The sequence below is a fragment of the Heptranchias perlo genome, chromosome X (assembly GCF_035084215.1).
Source record: "Heptranchias perlo isolate sHepPer1 chromosome X, sHepPer1.hap1, whole genome shotgun sequence".
NCBI classification, from domain to species: Eukaryota; Metazoa; Chordata; class Chondrichthyes; order Hexanchiformes; family Hexanchidae; genus Heptranchias; species Heptranchias perlo.
In genome coordinates, this window is record NC_090370.1 from 19,146,765 (window position 1) to 19,173,783 (window position 27,019).

Below are 27,019 nucleotides of genomic sequence, written 5' to 3' on the forward strand. Positions count from 1 at the left end.
TGTAACACGGGTCACAGGGAGTGTATTATCACCCTGTAACACGGGTCACAGGGAGTGTATTATCACCCTGTAACACGGGTCACAGTGAGAGTATTATCACCCTGTAACACGGGTCACAGGTCACGTGTTATCACCCTGTAACACGGGTCACAGGGAGTGTATTATCACCCTGTAACACGGGTCACAGGGACTGTATTATCACCCTGTAACACGGGTCACAGGGAGTGTATTATCACCCTGTAACACGGGTCACAGTGAGTGTATTATCACCCTGTAACACGGGTCACAGGGAGTGTATTATCACCCTGTAACACGGGTCACAGGGAGTGTATTATCACCCTGTAACACGGGTCACAGGGAGTGTATTATCACCCTGTAACACGGGTCACAGTGAGTGTATTATCACCCTGTAACACGGGTCACAGGGAGTGTATTATCACCCTGTAACACGGGTCATAGGGAGTGTATTATCACCCTGTAACACGGGTCACAGGGAGTGTATTATCACCCTCTAACACGGGTCACAGGGAGTGTATTATCAGCCTGTAACACGGGTCACAGTGAGTGTATTATCACCCTGTAACACGGGTCACAGTGAGAGTATTATCACCCTGCAACACGGGTCACAGGGAGTGTATTATCACCCTGTAACACGGGTCACAGGGAGTGTATTATCACCCTGTAACACGGGTCACAGGGCGTGTATTATCACCCTCTAACACGGGTCACAGGGAGTGTATTATCACCCTGTAACACGGGTCACAGGGAGTGTATTATCACCCTCTAACACGGGTCACAGGGAGTGTATTATCACCCTGTAACACGGGTCACAGGGAGTGTATTATCAACCTGTAACACGGGTCACAGTGAGTGTATTATCACCCTGTAACACGGGTCACAGGGAGTGTATTATCACCCTGTAACACGGGTCACAGGGAGTGTATTATCACCCTGTAAAACGCGTGACAGGGAGTGTATTATCACCCTGTAACACGGGTCACAGTGAGAGTATTATCACCCTGTAACACGGGTCACAGGGAGTGTATTATCACCCTGTAACACGGGTCACAGGGAGTGTATTATCACCCTGTAACACGGGTCACAGGGAGTGTATTATCACCCTGTAACACGGGTCACAGTGAGTGTATTATCACCCTGTAACACGGGTCACAGGGAGTGTATTATCACCCTGTAACACGGGTCAGAGGGAGTGTATTATCACCCTGTAACACGGGTCACAGGGAGTGTATTATCACCCTGTAACACGGGTCACAGGGAGTGTATTATCACCCTGTAACACGGGTCACAGGGACTGTATTATCACCCTGTAACACGGGTCACAGGGAGTGTATTATCACCCTGTAACACGGGTCACAGTGAGTGTATTATCACCCTGTAACACGGGTCACAGGGAGTGTATTATCACCCTGTAACACGGGTCACAGTGAGTGTATTATCACCCTGTAACACGGGTCACAGGGAGTGTATTATCACCCTGTAACACGGGTCATAGGGAGTGTATTATCACCCTGTAACACGGGTCACAGGGAGTATATTATCACCCTCTAACACGGGTCACAGGGAGTGTATTATCAGCCTGTAACACGGGTCACAGTGAGTGTATTATCACCCTGTAACACGGGTCACAGTGAGAGTATTATCACCCTGCAACACGGGTCACAGGGAGTGTATTATCACCCTGTAACACGGGTCACAGGGAGTGTATTATCACCCTGTAACACGGGTCACAGTGAGTGTATTATCACCCTGTAACACGGGTCACAGGGAGTGTATTATCACCCTGTAACACGGGTCACAGGGAGTGTATTATCACCCTGTAACACGGGTCACAGGGAGTCTATTATCACCCTGTAACACGGGTCACAGTGAGAGTATTATCACCCTGCAACACGGGTCACAGGGAGTGTATTATCACCCTGTAACACGGGTCACAGGGAGTGTATTATCACCCTGTAACACGGGTCACAGGGCGTGTATTATCACCCTCTAACACGGGTCACAGGGAGTGTATTATCACCCTGTAACACGGGTCACAGGGAGTGTATTATCACCCTGTAACACGGGTCACAGGGAGTGTATTATCACCCTCTAACACGGGTCACAGGGAGTGTATTATCACCCTGTAACACGGGTCACAGGGAGTGTATTATCAACCTGTAACACGGGTCACAGTGAGTGTATTATCACCCTGTAACACGGGTCAGAGGGTGTGTATTATCCCCCTGTAACACGGGTCACAGGGAGTGTATTATCACCCTGTAACACGGGTCACAGGGAGTGTATTATCACCCTGTAACACGGGTCACAGTGAGTGTATTATCACCCTGTAACACGGGTCACAGGGAGTGTATTATCACCCTGTAACACGGGTCACAGGGAGTGTATTATCACCCTGTAACACGGGTCACAGTGAGTGTATTATCACCCTGTAACACGGGTGACAGGGAGTGTATTATCACCCTGTAACACGGGTGACAGGGAGTGTATTATCACCCTGTAACACGGGTCACAGGGAGTGTATTATCACCCTGTAACACGGGTCACAGGGAGTGTATTATCACCCTGCAACACGGGTCACAGGGAGTGTATTATCACCCTGTAACACGGGTCACAGTGAGTGTATTATCACCCTGTAACACGGGTCACAGGGAGTCTATTATCACCCTGTAACACGGGTCACAGGGAGTGTATTATCACCCTGTAACACGGGTCACAGGGAGTGTATTATCACCCTGTAACACGGGTGACAGGGAGTGTATTATCACCCTGTAACACGGGTGACAGGGAGTGTATTATCAACCTGTAACACGGGTCACAGTGAGTGTATTATCACCCTGTAACACGGGTCACAGTGAGTGTATTATCACCCTGTAACACGGGTCACAGGGAGTGTATTATCACCCTGTAACACGGGTCACAGTGAGTGTATTATCACCCTGTAACACGGGTCACAGGGAGTGTATTATCACCCTGTAACACGGGTCACAGGGAGTGTATTATCACCCTGTAACACGGGTCACAGTGAGTGTATTATCACCCTGTAACACGGGTCACAGGGAGTGTATTATCACCCTGTAACACGGGTCACAGGGAGTCTATTATCACCCTGTAACACGGGTCACAGTGAGTGTATTATCACCCTGTAACACGGGTCACAGGGAGTGTATTATCACCCTGTAACACGGGTCACAGGGAGTGTATTATCACCCTGTAACACGGGTCACAGTGAGTGTATTATCACCCTGTAACACGGGTCACAGGGAGTGTATTATCACCCTGTAACACGGGTCACAGTGAGAGTATTATCACCCTGTAACACGGGTCACAGGGAGTGTATTATCACCCTGTAACACGGGTCACAGGGAGTGTATTATCACCCTGTAACACGGGTCACAGGGAGTGTATTATCACCCTGTGACACGGGTCACAGGGAGTGTATTATCACCCTGTAACACGGGTCACAGTGAGTGTATTATCACCCTGTAACACGGGTCACAGGGAGTGTATTATCACCCTGTAACACGGGTCACAGTGAGTGTATTATCACCCTGTAACACGGGTGACAGGGAGTGTATTATCACCCTGTAACACGGGTGACAGGGAGTGTATTATCACCCTGTAACACGGGTCACAGGGAGTGTATTATCACCCTGTAACACGGGTCACAGGGAGTGTATTATCACCCTGTAACACGGGTCACAGGGAGTCTATTATCACCCTGTAACACGGGTCACAGGGAGTGTATTATCACCCTGTAACACGGGTCAGAGGGAGTGTATTATCACCCTGTAACACGGGTCACAGGGAGTGTATTATCACCCTGTAACACGGGTCACAGGGAGTCTATTATCACCCTGTAACACGGGTCTCAGTGAGTGTATTATCACCCTGTAACACGGGTCACAGGGAGTGTATTATCACCCTGTAACACGGGTCACAGGGAGTGTATTATCACCCTGTAACACGGGTGACAGGGAGTGTATTATCACCCTGTAACACGGGTCACAGGGAGTGTATTATCACCCTGTAACACGGGTCACAGTGAGTGTATTATCACCCTGTAACACGGGTCACAGGGAGTGTATTATCACCCTGTAACACGGGTCACAGTGAGTGTATTATCACCCTGTAACACGGGTGACAGGGAGTGTATTATCACCCTGTAACACGGGTCACAGGGAGTGTATTATCACCCTGTAACACGGGTCACAGGGAGTCTATTATCACCCTGTAACACGGGTCACAGGGAGTGTATTATCACCCTGTAACACGGGTCAGAGGGAGTGTATTATCACCCTGTAACACGGGTCACAGGGAGTGTATTATCACCCTGTAACACGGGTGACAGGGAGTGTATTATCACCCTGTAACACGGGTCACAGTGAGTGTATTATCACCCTGTAACACGGGTCACAGTGAGTGTATTATCACCCTGTAACACGGGTCACAGTGAGTGTATTATCACCCTGTAACACGGGTCACAGGGAGTGTATTATCACCCTGTAACACGGGTCACAGGGAGTGTATTATCACCCTGTAACACGGGTCACAGGGAGTGTATTATCACCCTGTAACACGGGTCACAGGGAGTGTATTATCACCCTGTAACACGGGTCACAGGGAGTGTATTATCACCCTGTAACACGGGTCACAGGGAGTGGATTATCACCCTGTAACACGGGTCACAGGGAGTGTATTATCACCCTGTAACACGGGTCACAGGGAGTGTATTATCACCCTGTAACACGGGTCACAGGGAGTGTATTATCACCCTGTAACACGGGTCACAGGGAGTGTATTATCACCCTGTAACACGGGTCACAGGGAGTGTATTATCACCCTGTAACACGGGTCACAGGGAGTGTATTATCACCCTGTAACACAGGTCACAGGGAGTGTATTATCACCCTGTAACACGGGTCACAGGGAGTGTATTATCACCCTGTAACACGGGTCACAGGGAGTGTATTATCAGCCTGTAACACGGGTCACAGTGAGTGTATTATCACCCTGTAACACGGGTCACAGTGAGTGTATTATCACCCTGGAACACGGGTCACAGGGAGTGTATTATCACCCTGTAACACGGGTCACAGGGAGTGTATTATCACCCTGTAACACGGGTCACAGTGAGTGTATTATCACCCTGTAACACGGGTCACAGTGAGTGTATGATCACCCTGTAACACGGGTCACAGTGAGTGTATTATCACCCTGTAACACGGGTCACAGTGAGTGTATTATCACCCTGTAACACGGGTCACAGGGAGTGTATTATCACCCTGTAACACGGGTCACAGGGAGTGTATTATCACCCTGTAACACGGGTCACAGTGAGTGTATTATCACCCTGTAACACGGGTCACAGTGAGTGTATTATCACCCTGTAACACGGGTCACAGTGAGTGTATTATCACGCTGTAACACGGGTCACAGGGAGTGTATTATCACCCTGTAACACGGGTCACAGTGAGTGTATTATCACCCTGTAACACGGGTCACAGTGAGTGTATTATCACCCTGTAACACGGGTCACAGTGAGTGTATTATCACCCTGTAACACGGGTCAGAGGGAGTGTATTTTCACCCTGTAACACGGGTCAGAGTGAGTGTATTATCACCCTGTAACACGGGTCACAGGGAGTGTATTATCACCCTGTAACACGGGTCAGAGGGAGTGTATTATCACCCTGTAACACGGGTCACAGGGAGTGTATTATCACCCTGTAACACGGGTCAGAGGGAGGGTATTATCACCCTGTAACACGGGTCACAGGGAGTGTATTATCACCCTGTAACACGGGTCACAGTGAGTGTATTATCACCCTATAACACGGGTCACAGGGAGTGTATTATCACCCTGTAACACGGGTCACAGGGAGTGTATTATCACCCTGTAACACGGGTCACAGGGAGTGTATTATCACCCTGCAACACGGGTCAGAGGGAGTGCATTATCACCCTGTAACACGGGTCACAGGGAGTGTATTATCACCCTGTAACACGGGTCACAGGGAGTGTATTATCACCCTGTAACACGGGTGACAGGGAGTGTATTATCACCCTGTAACACGGGTCACAGTGAGTGTATTATCACCCTGTAACACGGGTCAGAGGGATTGTATTATCACCCTGTAACACGGGTCACAGGGAGGGTATTATCACCCTGTAACACGGGTCACAGGGAGTGTATTATCACCCTGTAACACGGGTCAGAGGGAGTGTATTATCACCCTGTAACACGGGTCACAGGGAGTGTATTATCACCCTGTAACACGGGTCACAGGGAGTGTATTATCACCCTGTAACACGGGTCACAGTGAGTGTATTATCACCCTGTAACACGGGTCACAGGGAGTGTATTATCAGCCTGTAACACGGGTCACAGGGAGTGTATTATCACCCTGTAACACGGGTCACAGTGAGTGTATTATCACCCTGTAACACGGGTCACAGGGAGTGTATTATCACCCTGTGACACGGGTCACAGTGAGTGTATTATCACCCTGTAACACGGGTCACAGGGAGTGTATTATCACCCTGTAACACGGGTCACAGGGAGTGTATTATCACCCTGTGACACGGGTCACATTGAGTGTATTATCAGCCTGTAACACGGGTCACAGGGAGTGTATTATCACCCTGTAACACGGGTCAGAGGGAGTGTATTATCACCCTGTAACACGGGTCACAGTGAGAGTATTATCACCCTGTAACACGGGTCACAGTGAGTGTATTATCACCCTGTAACACGGGTCACAGTGAGTGTATTATCACCCTGTAACACGGGTCACAGGGAGTGTATTATCACCCTGTAACACGGGTCACAGGGAGTGTATTATCACCCTGTAACACGGGTGACAGGGAGTGTATTATCACCCTGTAACACGGGTCACACTGAGAGTATTATCACCCTGTAACACGGGTCAGAGGGAGTGTATTATCACCCTGTAACACGGGTGACAGGGAGTGTATTATCACCCTGTAACACGGGTCACAGGGAGTGTATTATCACCCTGTAACACGGGTCACAGTGAGTGTATTATCACCCTGTAACACGGGTCACAGGGAGTGTATTATCACCCTGTAACACGGGTCACAGGGAGTGTATTATCACCCTGTAACACGGGTCACAGGGAGTGTATTATCACCCTGTAACACGGGTCACAGGGAGTGTATTATCACCCTGTAACACGGGTCACAGGGAGTGTATTATCACCCTGTAACACGGGTCAGAGGGAGTGTATTATCACCCTGTAACACGGGTCACAGGGAGTGTATTATCACCCTGTAACACGGGTCACAGGGAGTGTATTATCACCCTGTAACACGGGTCACAGGGAGTGTATTATCACCCTGTAACACGGGTCACAGGGAGTGTATTATCACCCTGTAACACGGGTCACAGGGAGTGTATTATCACCCTGTAACACGGGTCACAGGGAGTGTATTATCACCCTGTAACACGGGTCACAGGGAGTGTATTATCACCCTGTAACACGGGTCACAGTGAGTGTATTATCACCCTGTAACACGGGTCACAGTGAGTGTATTATCACCCTGTGACACGGGTCACAGTGAGTGTATTATCAGCCTGTAACACGGGTCACAGTGAGTGTATTATCACCCTGTAACACGGGTCACAGGGAGTGTATTATCACCCTGTGACACGGGTCACATTGAGTGTATTATCAGCCTGTAACACGGGTCACAGGGAGTGTATTATCACCCTGTAACACGGGTCACAGTGAGTGTATTATCACCCTGTAACACGGGTCACAGGGAGTGTATTATCACCCTGTAACACGGGTGACAGGGAGTGTATTATCACCCTGTAACACGGGTCACACTGAGAGTATTATCACCCTGTAACACGGGTCAGAGGGAGTGTATTATCACCCTGTAACACGGGTCACAGGGAGTGTATTATCACCCTGTAACACGGGTCACAGGGAGTTTATTATCACCCTGTAACACGGGTCACAGGGAGTGTATTATCACCCTGTAACACGGGTCACAGGGAGTGTATTATCACCCTGTGACACGGGTCACAGTGAGTGTATTATCAGCCTGTAACACGGGTCACAGTGAGTGTATTATCACCCTGTAACACGGGTCACAGGGAGTGTATTATCACCCTGTAACACGGGTCACAGGGAGTGTATTATCACCCTGTAACACGGGTCACAGTGAGTGTATTATCACCCTGTAACACGGGTCACAGTGAGTGTATTATCACCCTGTAACACGGGTCACAGGGAGTGTATTATCACCCTGTAACACGGGTCACAGGGAGTGTATTATCACCCTGTAACACGGGTCACAGGGAGTGTATTATCACCCTGTAACACGGGTCACAGGGAGTGTATTATCACCCTGTGACACGGGTCACATTGAGTGTATTATCAGCCTGTAACACGGGTCACAGGGAGTGTATTATCACCCTGTAACACGGGTCACAGGGAGTGTATTATCACCCTGTAACACGGGTCACAGGGAGTGTATTATCACCCTGCAACACGGGTCAGAGGGAGTGTATTATCACCCTGTAACACGGGTCACAGGGAGTGTATTATCACCCTGTAACACGGGTCACAGGGAGTGTATTATCACCCTGTAACACGGGTCACAGTGAGTGTATTATCACCCTGTAACACGGGTCACAGGGAGTGTATTATCACCCTGTAACACGGGTCACAGGGAGTGTATTATCACCCTGTAACACGGGTCACAGTGAGTGTATTATCACCCTGTAACACGGGTCACAGGGAGTGTATTATCACCCTGTAACACGGGTCACAGGGAGTGTATTATCACCCTGTAACACGGGTCACAGGGAGTGTATTATCACCCTGTAACACGGGTCAGAGGGAGTGTATTATCACCCTGTAACACGGGTCACAGTGAGTGTATTATCACCCTGTAACACGGGTCACAGGGAGTGTATTATCACCCTGTAACACGGGTCACAGGGAGTGTATTATCACCCTGTAACACGGGTCACAGGGAGTGTATTATCACCCTGTAACACGGGTCACAGTGAGTGTATTATCACCCTGTAACACGGGTGACAGGGAGTGTATTATCACCCTGTAACACGGGTCACACTGAGAGTATTATCACCCTGTAACACGGGTCACAGGGAGTGTATTATCACCCTGTAACACGGGTGACAGGGAGTGTATTATCACCCTGTAACACGGGTCACAGGGAGTGTATTATCACCCTGTAACACGGGTCACAGGGAGTGTATTATCACCCTGTAACACGGGTCACAGGGAGTGTATTATCACCCTGTAACACGGGTCACAGGGAGTGTATTATCACCCTGTAACACGGGTCACAGTGAGTGTATTATCACCCTGTAACACGGGTCACAGTGAGTGTATTATCACCCTGTAACACGGGTCACAGGGAGTGTATTATCACCCTGTAACACGGGTCACAGGGAGTGTATTATCACCCTGTAACACGGGTCACAGTGAGAGTATTATCACCCTGTAACACGGGTCACAGGGAGTGTATTATCACCCTGTAACACGGGTCACAGTGAGAGTATTATCACCCTGTAACACGGGTCACAGGGAGTGTATTATCACCCTGTAACACGGGTCACAGTGAGTGTATTATCACCCTGTAACACGGGTCACAGGGAGTGTATTATCACCCTGTAACACGGGTCACAGGGAGTGTATTATCACCCTGTAACACGGGTCACAGGGAGTGTATTATCACCCTGTAACACGGGTCACAGTGAGTGTATTATCACCCTGTAACACGGGTCACAGTGAGTGTATTATCACCCTGTAACACGGGTCACAGGGAGTGTATTATCACCCTGTAACACGGGTGACAGGGAGTGTATTATCACCCTGTAACACGGGTCACAGGGAGTGTATTATCACCCTGTAACACGGGTCACAGTGAGTGTATTATCACCCTGTAACACGGGTCACAGGGAGTGTATTATCACCCTGTAACACGGGTCACAGTGAGTGTATTATCACCCTGTAACACGGGTCACAGGGAGTGTATTATCACCCTGTAACACGGGTGACAGGGAGTGTATTATCACCCTGTAACACGGGTGACAGGGAGTGTATTATCACCCTGTAACACGGGTCACAGTGAGTGTATTATCACCCTGTAACACGGGTCAGAGGGAGTGTATTATCACCCTGTAACACGGGTCACAGTGAGTGTATTATCACCCTGTATCACGGGTCAGAGGGAGGGTATTATCACCCTGTAACACGGGTCACAGGGAGTGTATTATCACCCTGTAACACGGGTCAGAGGGAGTGTATTATCACCCTGTAACACGGGTCACAGTGAGTGTATTATCACCCTGTAACACGGGTCACAGGGAGTGTATTATCACCCTGTAACACGGGTCACAGGGAGTGTATTATCACCCTGTAACACGGGTCACAGTTAGTGTATTATCACCCTGTAACACGGGTCACAGGGAGTGTATTATCACCCTGTAACACGGGTGACAGGGAGTGTATTATCACCCTGTAACACGGGTCACAGTGAGTGTATTATCACCCTGTAACACGGGTCACAGGGAGTGTATTATCACCCTGTAACACGGGTCACAGGGAGTGTATTATCACCCTGTAACACGGGTCACAGGGAGTGTATTATCACCCTGTAACACGGGTCACAGGGAGTGTATTATCACCCTGTAACACGGGTCACAGGGAGTGTATTATCACCCTGTAACACGGGTCACAGGGAGTGTATTATCACCCTGTAACACGGGTCACAGTGAGTGTATTATCACCCTGTAACACGGGTCACAGGGAGTGTATTATCACCCTGTAACACGGGTCAGAGGGAGTGTATTATCACCCTGTAACACGGGTCAGAGGGAGTGTATTATCACCCTGTAACACGGGTCACAGGGAGTGTATTATCACCCTGTAACACGGGTCACAGTGAGTGTATTATCACCCTGTAACACGGGTCACAGGTCACGTGTTATCACCCTGTAACACGGGTCACAGTGAGTGTATTATCACCCTGTAACACGGGTCACAGGGAGTGTATTATCACCCTGTAACACGGGTCACAGGGAGTGTATTATCACCCTGTAACACGGGTCACAGTGAGTGTATTATCACCCTGTAACACGGGTCACAGGGAGTGTATTATCACCCTGTAACACGGGTCAGAGGGAGTGTATTATCAGCCTGTAACACGGGTCACAGTGAGTGTATTATCACCCTGTAACACGGGTCACAGGTCACGTGTTATCACCCTGTAACACGGGTCACAGTGAGTGTATTATCACCCTGTAACACGGGTCAGAGGGAGTGTATTATCACCCTGTAACACGGGTCACAGTGAGTGTATTATCACCCTGTAACACGGGTCACAGTGAGTGTATTATCACCCTGTAACACGGGTCACAGGTCACGTGTTATCACCCTGTAACACGGGTCACAGTGAGTGTATTATCACCCTGTAACACGGGTGACAGGGAGTGTATTATCACCCTGTAACACGGGTCACACTGAGAGTATTATCACCCTGTAACACGGGTCACAGGGAGTGTATTATCACCCTGTAACACGGGTGACAGGGAGTGTATTATCACCCTGTAACACGGGTCACAGGGAGTGTATTATCACCCTGTAACACGGGTCACAGGGAGTGTATTATCACCCTGTAACACGGGTCACAGGGAGTGTATTATCACCCTGTAACACGGGTCACAGGGAGTGTATTATCACCCTGTAACACGGGTCACAGTGAGTGTATTATCACCCTGTAACACGGGTCACAGTGAGTGTATTATCACCCTGTAACACGGGTCACAGGGAGTGTATTATCACCCTGTAACACGGGTCACAGGGAGTGTATTATCACCCTGTAACACGGGTCACAGGGAGTGTATTATCACCCTGTAACACGGGTCACAGTGAGAGTATTATCACCCTGTAACACGGGTCACAGGGAGTGTATTATCACCCTGTAACACGGGTCACAGGGAGTGTATTATCACCCTGTAACACGGGTCACAGGGAGTGTATTATCACCCTGTAACACGGGTCACAGTGAGAGTATTATCACCCTGTAACACGGGTCACAGGGAGTGTATTATCACCCTGTAACACGGGTCACAGTGAGAGTATTATCACCCTGTAACACGGGTCACAGGGAGTGTATTATCACCCTGTAACACGGGTGACAGGGAGTGTATTATCACCCTGTAACACGGGTCACAGGGAGTGTATTATCACCCTGTAACACGGGTGACAGGGAGTGTATTATCACCCTGTAACACGGGTGACAGGGAGTGTATTATCACCCTGTAACACGGGTCACAGTGAGTGTATTATCACCCTGTAACACGGGTCAGAGGGAGTGTATTATCACCCTGTAACACGGGTCACAGTGAGTGTATTATCACCCTGTAACACGGGTCAGAGGGAGGGTATTATCACCCTGTAACACGGGTCACAGGGAGTGTATTATCACCCTGTAACACGGGTCAGAGGGAGTGTATTATCACCCTGTAACACGGGTCACAGTGAGTGTATTATCACCCTGTAACACGGGTCACAGTGAGTGTATTATCACCCTGTAACACGGGTCACAGGGAGTGCATTATCACCCTGTAACACGGGTCACAGTGAGAGTATTATCACCCTGTAACACGGGTCACAGTGAGTGTATTATCACCCTGTAACACGGGTCACAGGGAGTGTATTATCACCCTGTAACACGGGTCACAGGGAGTGTATTATCACCCTGTAACACGGGTCACAGTTAGTGTATTATCACCCTGTAACACGGGTCACAGGGAGTGTATTATCACCCTGTAACACGGGTGACAGGGAGTGTATTATCACCCTGTAACACGGGTCACAGTGAGTGTATTATCACCCTGTAACACGGGTCACAGGGAGTGTATTATCACCCTGTAACACGGGTCACAGGGAGTGTATTATCACCCTGTAACACGGGTCACAGGGAGTGTATTATCACCCTGTAACACGGGTCACAGTGAGTGTATTATCACCCTGTAACACGGGTCACAGTGAGTGTATTATCACCCTGTAACACGGGTCACAGTGAGTGTATTATCACCCTGTAACACGGGTCACAGGGAGTGTATTATCACCCTGTAACACGGGTCACAGGGAGTGTATTATCACCCTGTAACACGGGTCACAGGGAGTGTATTATCACCCTGTAACACGGGTCACAGGGAGTGTATTATCACCCTGTAACACGGGTCACAGTGAGTGTATTATCACCCTGTAACACGGGTCACAGGGAGTGTATTATCACCCTGTAACACGGGTCACAGGGAGTGTATTATCACCCTGTAACACGGGTCACAGGGAGTGTATTATCACCCTGTAACACGGGTCAGAGGGAGTGTATTATCACCCTGTAACACGGGTCACAGGGAGTGGATTATCACCCTGTGACACGGGTCACAGTGAGTGTATTATCACCCTGTAACACGGGTCACAGGGAGTGTATTATCACCCTGTAACACGGGTCACAGGGAGTGTATTATCACCCTGTAACACGGGTCACAGGGAGTGTATTATCACCCTGTAACACGGGTCACAGTGAGTGTATTATCACCCTGTAACACGGGTCACAGGGAGTGTATTATCACCCTGTAACACGGGTCAGAGGGAGTGTATTATCACCCTGTAACACGGGTCAGAGGGAGTGTATTATCACCCTGTAACACGGGTCACAGGGAGTGTATTATCACCCTGTAACACGGGTCACAGTGAGTGTATTATCACCCTGTAACACGGGTCACAGGTCACGTGTTATCACCCTGTAACACGGGTCACAGTGAGTGTATTATCACCCTGTAACACGGGTCACAGGGAGTGTATTATCACCCTGTAACACGGGTCACAGGGAGTGTATTATCACCCTGTAACACGGGTCACAGTGAGTGTATTATCACCCTGTAACACGGGTCACAGGGAGTGTATTATCACCCTGTAACACGGGTCAGAGGGAGTGTATTATCAGCCTGTAACACGGGTCACAGTGAGTGTATTATCACCCTGTAACACGGGTCACAGGTCACGTGTTATCACCCTGTAACACGGGTCACAGTGAGTGTATTATCACCCTGTAACACGGGTCAGAGGGAGTGTATTATCACCCTATTACACGGGTCACAGTGAGTGTATTATCACCCTGTAACACGGGTCACAGTGAGTGTATTATCACCCTGTAACACGGGTCACAGGTCACGTGTTATTACCCTGTAACACGGGTCACAGTGAGTGTATTATCACCCTGTAACACGGGTCACAGGGAGTGTATTATCACCCTGTAACACGGGTCACAGGGAGTGTATTATCACCCTGTAACACGGGTCACAGTGAGTGTATTATCACCCTGTAACACGGGTCACAGTGAGTGTATTATCACCCTGTAACACGGGTCACAGGTCACGTGTTATTACCCTGTAACACGGGTCACAGTGAGTGTATTATCACCCTGTAACACGGGTCACAGGGAGTGTATTATCACCCTGTAACACGGGTCACAGGGAGTGTATTATCACCCTGCAACACGGGTCACAGGGAGTGTATTATCACCCTGTAACACGGGTCAGAGGGAGTGTATTATCACCCTGTAACACGGGTCACAGTGAGTGTATTATCACCCTGTAACACGGGTGACAGTGAGTGTATTATCATACTGTAACACGGGTCACAGTGAGTGTATTATCACCCTGTAACACGGGTCACAGGGAGTGTATTATCACCCTGTAACACGGGTCACAGTGAGTGTATTATCACCCTGTAACACGGGTCACAGGGAGTGTATTATCACCCTGTAACACGGGTGACAGTGAGTGTATTATCATACTGTAACACGGGTCACAGTGAGTGTATTATCACCCTGTAACACGTGTCACAGGGCGTGTATTATCACCCTGTAACACGGGTGACAGTGAGTGTATTATCACCCTGTAACACGGGTCACAGCGAGTGTATTATCACCCTGTAACACGGGTGACAGGGAGTGTATTATCACCCTGTAACACGGGTCACAGGGAGTGTATTATCACCCTGTAACACGGGTCACAGTGAGTGTATTATCACCCTGTAACACGGGTCACAGTGAGAGTATTATCACCCTGCAACACGGGTCACAGGGAGTGTATTATCACCCTGTAACACGGGTCACAGGGAGTGTATTATCACCCTGTAACACGGGTCACAGGGAGTGTATTATCACCCTGTAACACGGGTCACAGGGAGTGTATTATCACCCTGTAACACGGGTCAGAGGGAGTGTATTATCACCCTGTAACACGGGTCAGAGGGAGTGTATTATCACCCTGTAACACGGGTCACAGGGAGTGTATTATCACCCTGTAACACGGGTCACAGTGAGTGTATTATCACCCTGTAACACGGGTCACAGGTCACGTGTTATCACCCTGTAACACGGGTCACAGTGAGTGTATTATCACCCTGTAACACGGGTCACAGGGAGTGTATTATCACCCTGTAACACGGGTCACAGGGAGTGTATTATCACCCTGTAACACGGGTCACAGTGAGTGTATTATCACCCTGTAACACGGGTCACAGGGAGTGTATTATCACCCTGTAACACGGGTCAGAGGGAGTGTATTATCAGCCTGTAACACGGGTCACAGTGAGTGTATTATCACCCTGTAACACGGGTCACAGGTCACGTGTTATCACCCTGTAACACGGGTCACAGTGAGTGTATTATCACCCTGTAACACGGGTCAGAGGGAGTGTATTATCACCCTGTAACACGGGTCACAGTGAGTGTATTATCACCCTGTAACACGGGTCACAGTGAGTGTATTATCACCCTGTAACACGGGTCACAGGTCACGTGTTATCACCCTGTAACACGGGTCACAGTGAGTGTATTATCACCCTGTAACACGGGTGACAGGGAGTGTATTATCACCCTGTAACACGGGTCACACTGAGAGTATTATCACCCTGTAACACGGGTCACAGGGAGTGTATTATCACCCTGTAACACGGGTGACAGGGAGTGTATTATCACCCTGTAACACGGGTCACAGGGAGTGTATTATCACCCTGTAACACGGGTCACAGGGAGTGTATTATCACCCTGTAACACGGGTCACAGGGAGTGTATTATCACCCTGTAACACGGGTCACAGGGAGTGTATTATCACCCTGTAACACGGGTCACAGTGAGTGTATTATCACCCTGTAACACGGGTCACAGTGAGTGTATTATCACCCTGTAACACGGGTCACAGGGAGTGTATTATCACCCTGTAACACGGGTCACAGGGAGTGTATTATCACCCTGTAACACGGGTCACAGGGAGTGTATTATCACCCTGTAACACGGGTCACAGTGAGAGTATTATCACCCTGTAACACGGGTCACAGGGAGTGTATTATCACCCTGTAACACGGGTCACAGGGAGTGTATTATCACCCTGTAACACGGGTCACAGGGAGTGTATTATCACCCTGTAACACGGGTCACAGTGAGAGTATTATCACCCTGTAACACGGGTCACAGGGAGTGTATTATCACCCTGTAACACGGGTCACAGTGAGAGTATTATCACCCTGTAACACGGGTCACAGGGAGTGTATTATCACCCTGTAACACGGGTGACAGGGAGTGTATTATCACCCTGTAACACGGGTCACAGGGAGTGTATTATCACCCTGTAACACGGGTGACAGGGAGTGTATTATCACCCTGTAACACGGGTGACAGGGAGTGTATTATCACCCTGTAACACGGGTCACAGTGAGTGTATTATCACCCTGTAACACGGGTCAGAGGGAGTGTATTATCACCCTGTAACACGGGTCACAGTGAGTGTATTATCACCCTGTAACACGGGTCAGAGGGAGGGTATTATCACCCTGTAACACGGGTCACAGGGAGTGTATTATCACCCTGTAACACGGGTCAGAGGGAGTGTATTATCACCCTGTAACACGGGTCACAGTGAGTGTATTATCACCCTGTAACACGGGTCACAGTGAGTGTATTATCACCCTGTAACACGGGTCACAGGGAGTGCATTATCACCCTGTAACACGGGTCACAGTGAGAGTATTATCACCCTGTAACACGGGTCACAGTGAGTGTATTATCACCCTGTAACACGGGTCACAGGGAGTGTATTATCACCCTGTAACACGGGTCACAGGGAGTGTATTATCACCCTGTAACACGGGTCACAGTTAGTGTATTATCACCCTGTAACACGGGTCACAGGGAGTGTATTATCACCCTGTAACACGGGTGACAGGGAGTGTATTATCACCCTGTAACACGGGTCACAGTGAGTGTATTATCACCCTGTAACACGGGTCACAGGGAGTGTATTATCACCCTGTAACACGGGTCACAGGGAGTGTATTATCACCCTGTAACACGGGTCACAGGGAGTGTATTATCACCCTGTAACACGGGTCACAGTGAGTGTATTATCACCCTGTAACACGGGTCACAGTGAGTGTATTATCACCCTGTAACACGGGTCACAGTGAGTGTATTATCACCCTGTAACACGGGTCACAGGGAGTGTATTATCACCCTGTAACACGGGTCACAGGGAGTGTATTATCACCCTGTAACACGGGTCACAGGGAGTGTATTATCACCCTGTAACACGGGTCACAGGGAGTGTATTATCACCCTGTAACACGGGTCACAGTGAGTGTATTATCACCCTGTAACACGGGTCACAGGGAGTGTATTATCACCCTGTAACACGGGTCACAGGGAGTGTATTATCACCCTGTAACACGGGTCACAGGGAGTGTATTATCACCCTGTAACACGGGTCAGAGGGAGTGTATTATCACCCTGTAACACGGGTCACAGGGAGTGGATTATCACCCTGTGACACGGGTCACAGTGAGTGTATTATCACCCTGTAACACGGGTCACAGTGAGTGTATTATCACCCTGTAACACGGGTCACAGGGAGTGTATTATCACCCTGTAACACGGGTCACAGTGAGTGTATTATCACCCTGTAACACGGGTCACAGGGAGTGTATTATCACCCTGTAACACGGGTCACAGGGAGTGTATTATCACCCTGTAACACGGGTCACAGGGAGTGTATTATCACCCTGTAACACGGGTCAGAGGGAGTGTATTATCACCCTGTAACACGGGTCACAGGGAGTGGATTATCACCCTGTAACACGGGTCACAGGGAGTGTATTATCACCCTGTAACACGGGTCACAGGGAGTGTATTATCACCCTGTAACACGGGTCACAGGGAGTGTATTATCACCCTGTAACACGGGTCACAGTGAGTGTATTATCACCCTGTAACACGGGTCACAGGGAGTGTATTATCACCCTGTAACACGGGTCAGAGGGAGTGTATTATCACCCTGTAACACGGGTCAGAGGGAGTGTATTATCACCCTGTAACACGGGTCACAGGGAGTGTATTATCACCCTGTAACACGGGTCACAGTGAGTGTATTATCACCCTGTAACACGGGTCACAGGTCACGTGTTATCACCCTGTAACACGGGTCACAGTGAGTGTATTATCACCCTGTAACACGGGTCACAGGGAGTGTATTATCACCCTGTAACACGGGTCACAGGGAGTGTATTATCACCCTGTAACACGGGTCACAGTGAGTGTATTATCACCCTGTAACACGGGTCACAGGGAGTGTATTATCACCCTGTAACACGGGTCAGAGGGAGTGTATTATCAGCCTGTAACACGGGTCACAGTGAGTGTATTATCACCCTGTAACACGGGTCACAGGTCACGTGTTATCACCCTGTAACACGGGTCACAGTGAGTGTATTATCACCCTGTAACACGGGTCAGAGGGAGTGTATTATCACCCTATTACACGGGTCACAGTGAGTGTATTATCACCCTGTAACACGGGTCACAGTGAGTGTATTATCACCCTGTAACACGGGTCACAGGTCACGTGTTATTACCCTGTAACACGGGTCACAGTGAGTGTATTATCACCCTGTAACACGGGTCACAGGGAGTGTATTATCACCCTGTAACACGGGTCACAGGGAGTGTATTATCACCCTGTAACACGGGTCACAGTGAGTGTATTATCACCCTGTAACACGGGTCACAGTGAGTGTATTATCACCCTGTAACACGGGTCACAGGTCACGTGTTATTACCCTGTAACACGGGTCACAGTGAGTGTATTATCACCCTGTAACACGGGTCACAGGGAGTGTATTATCACCCTGTAACACGGGTCACAGGGAGTGTATTATCACCCTGCAACACGGGTCACAGGGAGTGTATTATCACCCTGTAACACGGGTCAGAGGGAGTGTATTATCACCCTGTAACACGGGTCACAGTGAGTGTATTATCACCCTGTAACACGGGTGACAGTGAGTGTATTATCATACTGTAACACGGGTCACAGTGAGTGTATTATCACCCTGTAACACGGGTCACAGGGAGTGTATTATCACCCTGTAACACGGGTCACAGTGAGTGTATTATCACCCTGTAACACGGGTCACAGGGAGTGTATTATCACCCTGTAACACGGGTGACAGTGAGTGTATTATCATACTGTAACACGGGTCACAGTGAGTGTATTATCACCCTGTAACACGTGTCACAGGGCGTGTATTATCACCCTGTAACACGGGTGACAGTGAGTGTATTATCACCCTGTAACACGGGTCACAGCGAGTGTATTATCACCCTGTAACACGGGTGACAGGGAGTGTATTATCACCCTGTAACACGGGTCACAGGGAGTGTATTATCACCCTGTAACACGGGTCACAGTGAGTGTATTATCACCCTGTAACACGGGTCACAGTGAGAGTATTATCACCCTGCAACACGGGTCACAGGGAGTGTATTATCACCCTGTAACACGGGTCACAGGGAGTGTATTATCACCCTGTAACACGGGTCACAGGGAGTGTATTATCACCCTGTAACACGGGTCACAGGGAGTGTATTATCACCCTGTAACACGGGTCACAGGGAGTGTATTATCACCCTGCAACACGGGTCACAGGGAGTGTATTATCACCCTGTAACACGGGTCACAGTGAGTGTATTATCACCCTGTAACACGGGTCACAGTGAGAGTATTATCACCCTGTAACACGGGTCACAGTGAGTGTATTATCACCCTGTAACACGGGTCACAGTGAGAGTATTATCACCCTGTAACACGGGTCACAGGGAGTGTATTATCACCCTGCAACACGGGTCACAGGGAGTGTATTATCACCCTGTAACACGGGTCACAGTGAGTGTATTATCACCCTGTAACACGGGTCACAGGGAGTGTATTATCACCCTGTAACACGGGTCACAGTGAGTGTATTATCACCCTGTAACACGGGTCACAGGGAGTGTATTATCACCCTGCAACACGGGTCACAGGGAGTGTATTATCACCCTGTAACACGGGTCACAGGGAGTGTATTATCACCCTGTAACACGGGTCACAGTGAGTGTATTATCACCCTGTAACACGGGTCACAGGGAGTGTATTATCACCCTGTAACACGGGTCACAGGGAGTGTATTATCACCCTGTAACACGGGTCACAGTGAGAGTATTATCACCCTGTAACACGGGTCACAGTGAGTGTATTATCACCCTGTAACACGGGTCACAGTGAGAGTATTATCACCCTGTAACACGGGTCACAGGGAGTGTATTATCACCCTGTAACACGGGTCACAGGGAGAGTATTATCACCCTGTAACACGGGTCACAGGGAGTGTATTATCACCCTGTAACACGGGTCAGAGGGAGTGTATTATCACCCTGTAACACGGGTCACAGGGAGTGTATTATCACCCTGTAACACGGGTCACAGGGAGTGTATTATCACCCTGTAACACGGGTCACAGGGAGAGTATTATCACCCTGTAACACGGGTCACAGGGAGTGTATTATCACCCTGTAACACGGGTCACAGGTCACGTGTTATCACCCTGTAACACGGGTCACAGGTCACGTGTTATCACCCTGTAACACGTGTCACAGGGCGGTGTCTGACTAAATAAATTTGTGATGACTCTCTCACATTTTGAAACACCAACAACTGTTGCTCTGAGTTATTCAGTCATTCAATCTCTCACCTGATCCCCTCTCACTCACTGACTGCCATCTGCTCTCGGGCAATGCTCGGGGGAAAGAACAGCCGAGCGTCAGTCCGTGTTACCTGAAGCCTGGCCCTTCGCACTCTCACATTTAGTGACCGGGAATCTCCCACCACACTCCCTGCGTGTTCCACACTCCTCCTGATATTAAAATCAAACACTGCAGGGGGCTGTTTGTTCCCAAAACAGCAGCTTCCCGATGGGAGGGGCTGGGTGGGAGAATTTTGGGGGGGCGAGAGTGGGATGTGGGCTGTGGGTGAGGGGGGTGAGGGGGAGAGAAAGAGAGAAAGGGGGAGAGAGAGAGGGAGAGAGAGAGAGAAGGAAAGGGGGAGAGGGAGGGAGAGAGAGAGAGAGAGAGACAGACAGAGAGGGAGAGGGAGAGAGTGACGGAGAGATAGGGCGAGGGAGGGAGAGGGAGAGAGAAATTTAGAGAGAGAGAGAGGGAGGGAGATCGGGGAGCGGGGGAGAGCCCGGTGATGGTGAGGGAGTGATGGGGGAGCGGGGGAGAGCCCGGTGATGGTGAGGGAGTGATGGGGGAGCGGGGGAGAGCCCGGTGATGGTGAGGGAGTGATGGGGGAGCGGGGGAGAGCCCGGTGATGGTGAGGGAGTGATGGGGGAATGGGGGAGAGCCCGGTGATGGTGAGGGAGTGATGGGGGAATGGGGGAGAGCCCGGTGATGGTGAGGGAGTGATGGGGGAGCGGGGGAGAGCCCGGTGATGGTGAGGGAGTGATGGGGGAGCGGGGGAGAGCCCGGTGATGGTGAGAGAGTGATGGGGGAATGGGGGAGAGCCCGGTGATGGTGAGGGAGTGATGGGGGAATGGGGGAGAGCCCGGTGATGGTGAGAGAGTGATGGGGGAGCAGTGAGGGGACTGCGATCGGCAGAAGGGAGGCGGCAGCTTCTGTGAGGGTGTGGGTGAATCTACCCTGGCCTTCATTGAATGCTTTGAAAAGTATTTTCCCTCCGAGCTCTGGGACTCCTGGCCGGCAAACGACATGTTTAAATCATTTGCCCAATTGCGCAATGGCAACCTGATTTAACTATTATAATAAAGTGCCCTATCTCGTCCAGTCGCACCGCACGGAACCCACCGCCCTTTAAATGGCCGCAGCGCGAGCCCCAGCGAGGATGTTTGGAGATTAGGGAAGCTGGCTCTTTGGGTTGGATAAGGTTAATGATGATCTGAAATACACTTCATTTCTATCGAGCCTTCCGCCACTTCAGGATGTCAGCCAATTTACAGCACAGCAAGATCCCACCAACACCCATGTGATAAATGACCAGGGAACTGTCAGCCAGCTCAAGACCCGGGTTGGGGTTCAAACCCACAAACTCCTGACTCGGAGGTGAGTGCGCTGCCCAATGAGTCACCAAAACTGACCACCCAATGTCCACACGTCAGAAAATTACCTGACGAGGTGTTTGTTAAACTTAATGTGTGTCGTTGTGTCTCTCAGGTCATCGAGGAGTCCCCTTTCCTGGAAATGGATATGCTGGAGCCCAGTTTCCCGTATGCCCTGGTCAGGAACGCCTTCCGTGAAGTGTACAGACCAGTCGGCATGGTCACAGGATGAAGAGCAGAGGGTCGGAGAGGCAGAGTGTGTGTCCCATCTTCAAATGGAGCAGTTTGAGCTGAATGCAATTTTGGTGGTGGGGGGTGCAGTAATGATAAAATGACTTGGAGAGGGTGGGGGGAGGAGAGAGGGGGGTTGGGGGGAGGAGAGAGGGGGGTTGGGGGGAGGAGAGAGGGGGTGGGGGGAGGAGAGAGGGGGTGGGGGGAGGAGGGAGAGGGGGTGGGGGGAGGAGGGAGAGGGTGGGGGGAGGAGGGAGAGGGTGGGGGGAGGAGAGACGGGGTTGGGGGAGGAGAGAGGGGTTTGGGGGAGGAGAGAGGGGGTTGGGGGAGGAGAGAGAGGGGGGTGGGGGGAGGAGGGAGAGGGTGGGGGGAGGAGGGAGAGGGTGGGGGGAGGAGAGAGGGGGTGGGGGGAGGAGAGAGGGGGTTGGGGGGAGGAGAGAGGGGGTGGGGGGAGGAGGGAGAGGGTGGGGGGAGGAGAGAGAGGGTGGGGGGAGGAGAGAGGGGGGTTGGGGGGAGGAGGGAGAGGGTGGGGGGAGGAGAGAGAGGGTGGGGGGAGGAGGGAGAGGGTGGGGGGAGGAGAGAGGGGGGTTGGGGGGAGGAGGGAGAGGGTGGGGGGAGGAGAGAGGGGGGTTGGGGGGAGGAGAGAGGGGGGTTGGGGGGAGGAGAGAGGGGGGTTGGGGGGAGGAGAGAGAGGGTGGGGGGAGGAGGGAGAGGGTGGGGGGAGGAGGGAGGGGGGTTGGGGGGAGGAGGGAGAGGGTGGGGGGAGGAGAGAGGGGGGTTGGGGGGAGGAGGGAGAGGGTGGGGGGAGGAGAGAGAGGGTGGGGGGAGGAGAGAGGGGGGTTGGGGGGAGGAGGGAGAGGGTGGGGGGAGGAGAGAGGGGCGTTGGGGGGAGGAGAGAGAGAGAGGGGTTTGGGGGGGGGAGCAGGGAGAGAGAGGGAAGGGGTGAGTGGGGAGAGAGAGAGGGGGATTAGAGGGGGCGGGGAGAGAGAGAGGGGGGTTACAGGGGGGAGCAGGGAGAGAGAGGGGGTTAGGGGGGGAGCAGGGGGGAGAGAGAGGGGTTGAGGGGGGAGCAGGGAGAGCGAGAGGGGGGTTAGAGGGGGCACGTGGGGAGAGAGAGAGGAAGCGAGGGTAGGGGGAGAGGGAGAAGGGGGTTGGGGGCGGGGAGAGAGAGGGGATTAGAGGGAGGTGGGGAGAGAGAGAGGGGGGTTAGAGGGGGGAGCAGGGAGAGAGAGGCGGGGTCATAGAGAGAGGGAGGTGAGGGGGGTCAGAGGAGGAGTGAGAGAGGGAGAGTCGGAGAGGGGTGGGTGCAGATGTGGGGGGGAGAGATGGGGGGAGGGGACTTCATAACGCATTGATTATTCAGTTTTATTTCTCATTCTTTTTATGTGGAGAGAATTTGTACTTTAATCCAATCTGTTGCTTGGCGTTTAATCATTTCGGAAAAGCTTATATTTGCCAGAGTGTTTCCAGAAAGGTCGATAAAAGGATTTCCATAGTCAGCGACTATTAACCTCCTGATTGTGGGGATCAGTTTACACTGTGTTCCATCTGAACTTAATATTAATTCCGTTTAAATATCTGAGCTGATTGGACCGAGTTTTTTTTTGAGCAGGAAGCCAGTTTCTTGCTGATTTGTGACCCACTGCGGTGAGCCTGAAATGTGACCGTGTCGAATTGATTCTCGCAGTGGTGCAGAGTAATCGGATGGTCTGTGGGTGAATGGTGGAAGTTGGCACTTTCTGCCTGTGCGGGTATCACCGCAGCGAGGCGAGGACTGCCTCCAGCTCCACCTGCTCCGCCACTCAGCTGGAGACAAAATTAACGGAAGGAGACTGCTGGTCTCCGGAGCTCGTGTCGCTTTGCTGCAAGTTGTTGTTTGCTGCTTAGTGTATTCCCTTAACGCCTTGTTCTCTGTGGAGTTTCCGAATGCCGATTAAAAAGATTCATTTGAATTTTCCTTGTTGTGGTGTTGATGTGCTCCCTAAAAAGGGAAATATTAATTTCAGGTGTCCCAACGCATGGTTTACAACAAGGTGATGCCTGATTGGACTGGACCTGCTCTCTATAGCATGAGGTGGCACTGGCTTCGTGCACTGGCTTCAGGCACTGGGTTCATGCATTGGCTTCAGGCACTGGCTTCAGGCACTGGCTTCAGGCACTGGCTTCAGGCACTGGCCTCAGGCACTGGCTTCAGGCACTGGCTTCAGGCACTGGCCTCAGGCACTGGCTTCAGGCACTGGCTTCGTGCACTGGCTTCAGGCACTGGATTCATGCATTGGCTTCAGGCACTGGCTTCAGGCATTGGCTTCAGGCACTGGCCCCAGGCACTGGCCCCAGGCACTGGCTTCATGCACTGGCTTCAGGCACTGGCTTCAGGCACTGGCTTCAGGCACTGGATTCATGCACTGGCTTCAGGAACTGGCTTCAGGCACTGGCTTCAGGCACTGGCTTCAGGCACTGGCTTCAGGCACTGGCCTCAGGCACTGGCTTCAGGCACTGGCTTCGTGCACTGGCTTCAGGCACTGGATTCATGCATTGGCTTCAGGCACTGGCTTCAGGCACTGGCTTCAGGCACTGGATTCATGCACTGGCTTCATGCATTGGCTTCAGGCACTGGTTTCAGGCACTGGATTCATGCACTGGCCTCGGGCACTGGATTCATGCACTGGCTTCAGGCACTGACTTCAGGCACTGGATTCAAGCACTGGATTCAGGCACTTGCTGCTGTTATTCTTCCCCCAGCTCATTTTCTGAGTGTCAGAGTCAGTCTTTGCTGTCGTGCTGTGCTCTGAGAGGCTGTGGTTACAATCTCGGGGTCACAGGCTATTGTCGGCCGTCCCTGTAACAGGCCATCGCCGGGACGCGCCACCCCGCCCCCGAGCTTCTCCGCACGGGGTTTCCGCCAATCTTTGGCCAAAGTGACAGAGGCGGGGCGGGAGAAGCTCGGAGGAAATTCCGGCCCCGGTTACAGCCCCTGTTACAGTCCCATTACAGTTTTTACATAGAATTACATCGAGTCTGCAGAAGTGAAAGAGGCCATTCGGCCCCACAGGTCCGTGCTGGTGTTTATGCTCCACACGAGCCTCCTTCATCTCACTCTATCCCCATATCCGTCTATTCCTCTCTCCCTCATGTGTTTATCCAGCTTCCCCTTAAATCCATCGACACTATTCACCTCAACCACACCATGTTTTGACGAGTTCCACATTCTCACCACTCTCTGGGTAAAGAAGTTTCTCCTGAATTCACTATTGGATTCATTAGTGATGATCTTATATTTATGGCCCCTAGTTCTGGTCTCCCCCACAAGTGGAAATATCTTCTATATATCAACCCTATCGAACCCTTTCATAACCTTAACAACCTCGATCAGGTCACCCCTCAGTCTTCACTTTTCCAGAGAAAAGAGCCCCAGCCTGTTCAATCTTTTCTGATGGATACAACCTCTCAGTTCTGGTATCATCCGAGTGAATCTTTTTTGCACCTTCTCCAGTGCCTCAATATCCTTTTTATAATATGGAGACCAGAACTGTACACACTGCTCCAAGTGTGGTCTAACCAAGGTATATGGAGACCAGAACTGTGCACAGTGCTCCAAGTGTGGTCTAACCAAGGTGTATGGAGACCAGAACTGTGCACAGTGCTCCAAGTGTGGTCTAACCAAGGTATATGGAGACCAGAACTGTGCACAGTGCTCCAAGTGGGGTCTAACCAAGGTATATGGAGACCAGAACTGTGCACAGTGCTCCAAGTGGGGTCAAACCAAGGTATATGGAGACCAGAACTGTGCACAGTGCTCCAAGTGTGGTCTAACCAAGGCATATGGAGACCAGAACTGTGCACAGTGCTCCAAGTGGGGTCTAACTAAGGCATATGGAGACCAGAACTGTGCACAGTGCTCCAAGTGTGGTCTAACCAAGTATATGGAGACCAGAACTGTGCACAGTGCTCCAAGTGTGGTCTAACCAAGGTATATGGAGACCAGAACTGTGCACAGTGCTCCAAGTGGACTCTAACCAAGGTATATGGAGACCAGAACTGTGCACAGTGCTCCAAGTGGAGTCTAACCAAGGTATATGGAGACCAGAACTGTGCACAATACTCCAAGTGGAGTCTAACCAAGGTATATGGAGACCAGAACTGTGCACAGTGCTCCAAGTGGGGTCTAACCAAGGTATATGGAGACCAGAACTGTGCACAGTGCTCCAAGTGTGGTCTAACCAAGGTATATGGAGAGCAGAACTGTGCACAGTGCGCCAAGTGTGGTC

General features: G+C 50.7%; 1 protein-coding gene across 1 annotated transcript in view; it reads left to right on the forward strand.

Annotated features, from left to right (window-relative positions):
- The window catches only part of LOC137307005 (nck-associated protein 1-like), a 111,688-nt gene extending 88,825 nt beyond the window's left edge, over positions 1-22,863 (forward strand). Inside the window, exon 6 of the mRNA XM_067976357.1 lies at positions 22,636-22,863. Within this exon, the coding sequence (XP_067832458.1) occupies positions 22,636-22,752 (117 nt within the window). The 3' untranslated portion in view covers positions 22,753-22,863. The remainder of the gene's footprint in view (positions 1-22,635) is intronic.
- Positions 22,864-27,019: the final 4,156 nt, after the last annotated feature.